Below are 5,693 nucleotides of genomic sequence, written 5' to 3'. Positions count from 1 at the left end.
AATATCTTGGAGCATTGTCAGCTGTAGAAATACTCCGCTTCCCTTACCCCCTCAAAGAAGCTCGTGGTGAGTAGGGATACCAACAGACCACAAAAAATGACTAGTGAGAATAATGAGGGGCACATATTTAATTACACCTTCTCTTCCCACTACAGGTGAAAAGAGACCCGAAGACCCCATACCATGGGGCAAGCCAATGCTGGTGGGGATAGCTTCTCTTTTCCTTTTAATCATTCTTGTAATAGGCATGTTGATTGTTCGTAGGAAGAGAGAACACAGCACCCTTTGGTTCCCTGAGGGGTTCTTCCTCAAGAAGGAACCCAGCAGCAACAAGAACCGCAGGGAACCCGTTGGCCAGGATGCTCTGGGAATGAAGTAAGTTAATGGTGCTCTAATAATAGTACTAATTATGTTTTTGAGACTGAATTGCTTTGGTAATATGATTTGGAATTGCTTTAGGAGTATGATGTAGAATTTGCTTCCTGGGGCTAACACTGCTTAACATATTCATCTGTAAACAGACACATGCCAAAAACTGTGGAGGAATCTCTTCTTGGAGATCACAGTGACCAGTGGATGGACTCAGACTGCCCAGAGGCAAAAAGGCTTAAGGTCAGTTTCATAACTTATTTACATATATAAATTGTCATAATCTATTTGCATACACATATAAATGTTACAACAGCATGTCAGCCTGCATTTCAAGTAAGTAATGAAACTGGGTTTTCTCATTCTGTGAGTTTAGGTTGAGGAACCAAGTATGCTATCTGACAGTGAGGATGCAGTGGACAGCAGACAGTGGACACAGCATCACCTTGCAGCCGCAGACATCCGTGTGCCTCCTACCATGGCCCTCACCCCACCTCAAGGAGAGTTTGAAAGTGATTGCATGGACGTTAATGTCAGAGGTCCAGGTTGGTAGTGAGACCATCCCCGTTTTCACATTCATACTTTTTATTTATACATTCTTCTTTGGTATGTTATTGAACACTTGAATAGACATAAACTCACACATGGCCATTTTCATCTCTTATCAGATGGTTTTACACCTTTGATGCTGGCATCATTCTGTGGAGGTGGCTTAGAGCCTGAGGTAACAGAGGAAGAGGAGAATGAGGAGTGTTCAGCCAACATCATCTCTGACCTAATCTACCAGGGTGCATCACTTGCTGCCCAAACAGACCGCACTGGCGAGACAGCGCTCCACTTGGCTGCACGCTACGCTCGTGCTGATGCTGCAAAGAGGTTGCTGGATGCTGGGGCAGATGCCAATGCTCAGGACAACACAGGGCGTACCCCATTACATGCTGCAGTGGCTGCAGACGCACAGGGTGTCTTCCAGGTAAACGAAAATCAAAACATACCTTTTACTGACATTAGTGGTGGAAATGTGAATAACTTCTTTTGGCACATGTACTATATATATAAACCAAATCTTAACCATCCTCCTAGATTCTGATTCGAAATCGGGCTACGGATCTTGATTCCCGTATGTATGATGGCTCCACTGCGCTAATCCTGGCTGCACGGCTGGCAGTAGAGGGCATGGTAGAAGAACTCATCACTTGTCATGCTGATGTCAATGCAGTTGATGAATTGGGTAAGTGTTTGCATTTTTTTAGTCAAGTGATTTTCCTTATGCATGACTGAAACCAAAGGCGTGTAATCTCATTGTTTGTTGCCACTTTTAAGGTAAATCTGCCTTACACTGGGCTGCTGCCGTTAACAATGTGGACGCCACTGTTGCCCTGCTGAAGAATGGTGCAAACAAAGATATGCAAGATCTTAAGGTATGACATCCACTTATCCCATTTAGCCATGCTTTCAGTGGGGCTTAAACACACCTATATTTGTATCTAACATGGCTTTGTTTTGTTGCTCTGTTTATTTTTTCAGGAGGAGACCCCTCTGTTCCTTGCAGCCCGTGAGGGCAGCTGTGAGGCTGTAAAGGTGCTACTGGCTCACTTTGCAAACAGAGAGATCACAGACCATATGGACAGGTTGCCAAGGGACATTGCGCAGGAGCGTATGCACCACGACATTGTTCAGCTTCTTGATGAGTACAATACAGTGAGAAGTCCCCAGGGCCATGGAGGGCCTGGGCACCACCTCACCGGGGGACACACTCTGTCTCCTCTTATGTGTCCACCCAGTTCCTTCCTGCCTAGTCTGAAGAACACCCCACAGGGCAAGAAGAACCGTCGGCCTGTGGCTAAGGGTTCTAGCCTGGGAGGGAAGCATGCTACCAGTCTGAAGGAGTCTGTCAAGTCCCGCAATAAGAATCTGACCTTGGACATGCAGAGTGCCTTACTGGAGAGCTCAGTTACCCTGTCTCCAGTTGACTCACTGGACTCACCACATGGGGGAGCTAGCAATGCTGGCTACATCACCAACCCCACCTCCCCTGTGACCATGCAGTCACCAGGGATTTTCCACTCCTCCATGTCTGTTCCAAACACCCCAATGCTACATAGTAGCATGTTGGAGGGAGGTGGCCCCTTTGCTGTGTCTCTAGCCCAGCTCAGTGACCTTGGAGCTGGAGGGATGTCTTTGCAGGGGCGTGTCTCTTTGGCTGCAGATGTCAACCATGGCTATGTGCTGAGTTCAGGCCAGATGGGGCTTAACATGGGCATGGTTAGTCCTGTTAGTGTGCCCTTTGACTGGCACAACCGGATGCCTCCCTCCTCCCAGTGTGGTCAGCAAGTGATGAATCTTGTGCAGAGTAGCCAGGCAGGCATGCACCCCCAGAGCCCAGCAGTGCAGCCGCAGAACATGCTGATGCATCAGCAACAGCTCTACCGCAATCCCATGTTGCAGCCCACACCTGTCACCTCCACACCCACTATCAGCCCAGTCAAGCTGCCCTCCATTGCTGAGCAGCAGCAACCGCAGCAGCAGCAGCCCCTCATCAACCACACTATTACCAACCAACAGAGCACGGCCCGCATGGGTACCTCCACCCCACCAACACCCCAAACCTCACAGCCTCCACCTTCTTTCTTCCAGCAGCAGCAGATGCCTCAGCAGCCTTCTCAGCCCCAGCCTCCTGCTCAGCCCCCACAGGTATCCACACCAGCAGCCCAGCCCGCTCAGGCTCTGCCCTCCCAGCCAAGCAGCAGCACTGCAGGAACGGAGGATTACCCGACCCCTCCCTCCCAGCACAGCTACTCATCCGCACTAGATGCCACACCCAAGCATTACCTTCATTTGCCCAGTGAGCACCCCTACCTGACCCCCTCCCCAGAGTCTCCGGAGCCCTGGTCTAGCCCATCTCCTCACTGTGTTTCCGATTGGTCAGATTCCACACCCAGCCCAGCTGTTGCTGGCCCCGCCCAGACCCAAATTACTCAAATTCCAGAGGCCAATGGCAAGTTGCAGGTGTTTGCATGAGGATCCCATGGCCTCCATTTGAAAAGAGACCTGGGGTTAAAGAATTTGCGGACTGGCTCTTGGGCCTGTCTGTGTTTATAAGTGTCAGCCTGTTTCCAAGATTTTTATTGGATTTGGATTGACTGTTTATCAAGAGGACCGTCTGCTTTTGATTTTTGCAGAGAAAAAAAAAGTAAAGGGAAATGTGTGTTGTCTGAAAAAAACTGCAGACAATTTAATGAAGTAATTCTGTCACAGATGGACTTGTTTTTATTATTAAAAAAAGTATATGAAGAAACCAAGTCTTTCATTTCAAAGACTTAGGGACACTCTCCTAAAAACTAACATTTAAAGAGTAGATAAGAAAAAAAGTAAAATGTTGAAGGGAATTCGTTTATTTTTATTTATTGTTTTTATTGCTCTGAACTCATTTTTTAGTTTTTTTCCCCCACTCTCTTTCTGTCCTACCTTCTCACATAATGTGCCACCCCCTCTTATATAATACAGACCATCTACATGTCTATAGTGTGGCCAGTTATGGTAATGGAATTTAATTCATTATTCAGACCATTTAACAGAGAAAGAGGAATTTTAACCTTTTGACTGATATTTATTTAGGCCAACAACAGCTGATTAAGAATTGCTCAACAGTAGTGATATGTTCTGATTTGATTGAATTGTGATAATTGACTACTTTCCACATGAGTATTATGAATAAGAATGTAGTGTCTCTAAAGCACTTCAAGTGACCTGTTTTGTAGGGAATGTGTGTGTCAAATACAACATTTAGAGTAGCTACTATGGATATTTATAATATATGGGTGGTATTTAATGCATGGCAATTTTACTTATTTACAAACTAAATGAGCAGAGTAAAATTTTAGGTTTCTATTTCAGCTGTAGCTTCTAACTGACTCTAAAGGACTCTTACCTCCAGTTCTACTGCCAGCCATGATACCTTCAATTCTGAAGCTTCTTTGCATTCATTTTAAGAAATTGTTTGATAGAGAATCAGCCTCTCACTGCCCTTTATAATTTGTTTTGTTCTGTATTGTGCATAGTTGTGGAAAACACAGATACCTTTTTTAAACATCACCTTGGGTGTACTAAGCTATGTTTACCAGCTGCTATTTTATATGACTTCCATGCAAACATTCCTACATTTTGCCTGTCTTGTTGAGTCTGGACACTGCACCTTTCTGCAGTTTCCAACACAGAATAAAACCAGATGACAGGTAGAAGTTTGATTTGTCGAGTCTGCATAATGTCCCTCACTGAACTAAACAGAAGCATTTCTGGACTATCGGTAGCAGTGGAGATTTCATCAACGCTCTCACCTTGTCTCTACTAGTGTCAATGTAGTGGTCAGTATCAGGGTGGGCTGCTGGGCTATGACTGCTTATGCCCTGTCACTCCTCAGGGAGGTGTTTTATGGCATGCAGGGGGACCGTTCCTTTGCATCTACAGTAGCTTCCAGTCCAGGAGCTGTGGAGTTGCATCTTAAAATGATTGTTAGAGGAGATGGAAGGTAAAAACACTACTATGTAGTGCTGCACCCTTTCATTTTTTTTTACAGAATTCTTAGGTGACACTCCCAGCTAACACCTTGTGTAATGACCATCTCTTTATCCTGATATGACCTGAGGATAGAGGTCATCCTCTCCTTAACGTACTATGGGCGTTTCAGCATAAAGTCAACTGACAATAGTAGAATTCTGAGAAAGTAAACTTTGCTTTTTCCTTTTGTGACATTGGGAACAAACGAATAAGCCGCTCTTAGTTACTATTTTGTGGTGACCTAACACTGCCCCTAGCTGTGTCATAGACTGAAATTATCTTTCATTCATTGTTTGTCCTGTTCACTAGACTCACCTACTGTTCTGGCAGACCTGAAAAATGTGTTGTTTAGTTCAAATTTTACTTACAAAAGAAAAAAGTTTTTATTTTTGTTTGTTTGGTTTTTATATATATAACTGGTCTCCAAATTTCCCTACCAGGTCGCACTAAATGTTTTGTACATTTCGATTTCTCTACTTGTGTTTGTACATATGTTTTTTCTGAGTAGATGTTTGCTTGAGAAGTCTTATGTTTCTATGATTGTTATGTACTAAAAATGACAACAATAAAATGTACTTCATTTAGCATTATTTGAAGCTAAGGCTGTGACTGATATTTTATTGGCCTTGTGTTATAGGAGCAGTCATAGATATTCCATCCATCCATCCATTTTCCTCCGCTTATCCGGGACCGGGTCACCGGGCCAGCAGTCTAAGCAAAGATGCCCAGACTTCCCTCTCTCCAGACACTTCCTCCAGCTCCTCTGG

The 5,693-nt window shown here is 44.7% G+C and overlaps 1 protein-coding gene across 1 annotated transcript in view; it reads left to right on the top strand.

The window, feature by feature from the left end:
* notch3 (notch receptor 3) overlaps positions 1-5,516 on the top strand; it is a 29,169-nt gene extending 23,653 nt beyond the window's left edge. Inside the window, exons 27-34 of the mRNA XM_020610300.1 lie at positions 1-66; positions 156-375; positions 522-612; positions 746-914; positions 1,038-1,342; positions 1,453-1,600; positions 1,693-1,790; positions 1,897-5,516. The exon at positions 1-66 is cut by the window's left edge and continues 28 nt beyond it. Of these exons, the coding sequence (XP_020465956.1) occupies positions 1-66; positions 156-375; positions 522-612; positions 746-914; positions 1,038-1,342; positions 1,453-1,600; positions 1,693-1,790; positions 1,897-3,390 (2,591 nt within the window). The 3' untranslated portion in view covers positions 3,391-5,516. The remainder of the gene's footprint in view (positions 67-155; positions 376-521; positions 613-745; positions 915-1,037; positions 1,343-1,452; positions 1,601-1,692; positions 1,791-1,896) is intronic.
* Positions 5,517-5,693: the final 177 nt, after the last annotated feature.

Source organism: Monopterus albus, unplaced genomic scaffold, assembly GCF_001952655.1.
Source record: "Monopterus albus unplaced genomic scaffold, M_albus_1.0 scaffold105.1, whole genome shotgun sequence".
NCBI classification, from domain to species: Eukaryota; Metazoa; Chordata; class Actinopteri; order Synbranchiformes; family Synbranchidae; genus Monopterus; species Monopterus albus.
The sequence above is the reverse complement of the archived record's forward strand: the minus strand, read 5'-3'. Positions and strand labels throughout refer to the sequence as shown.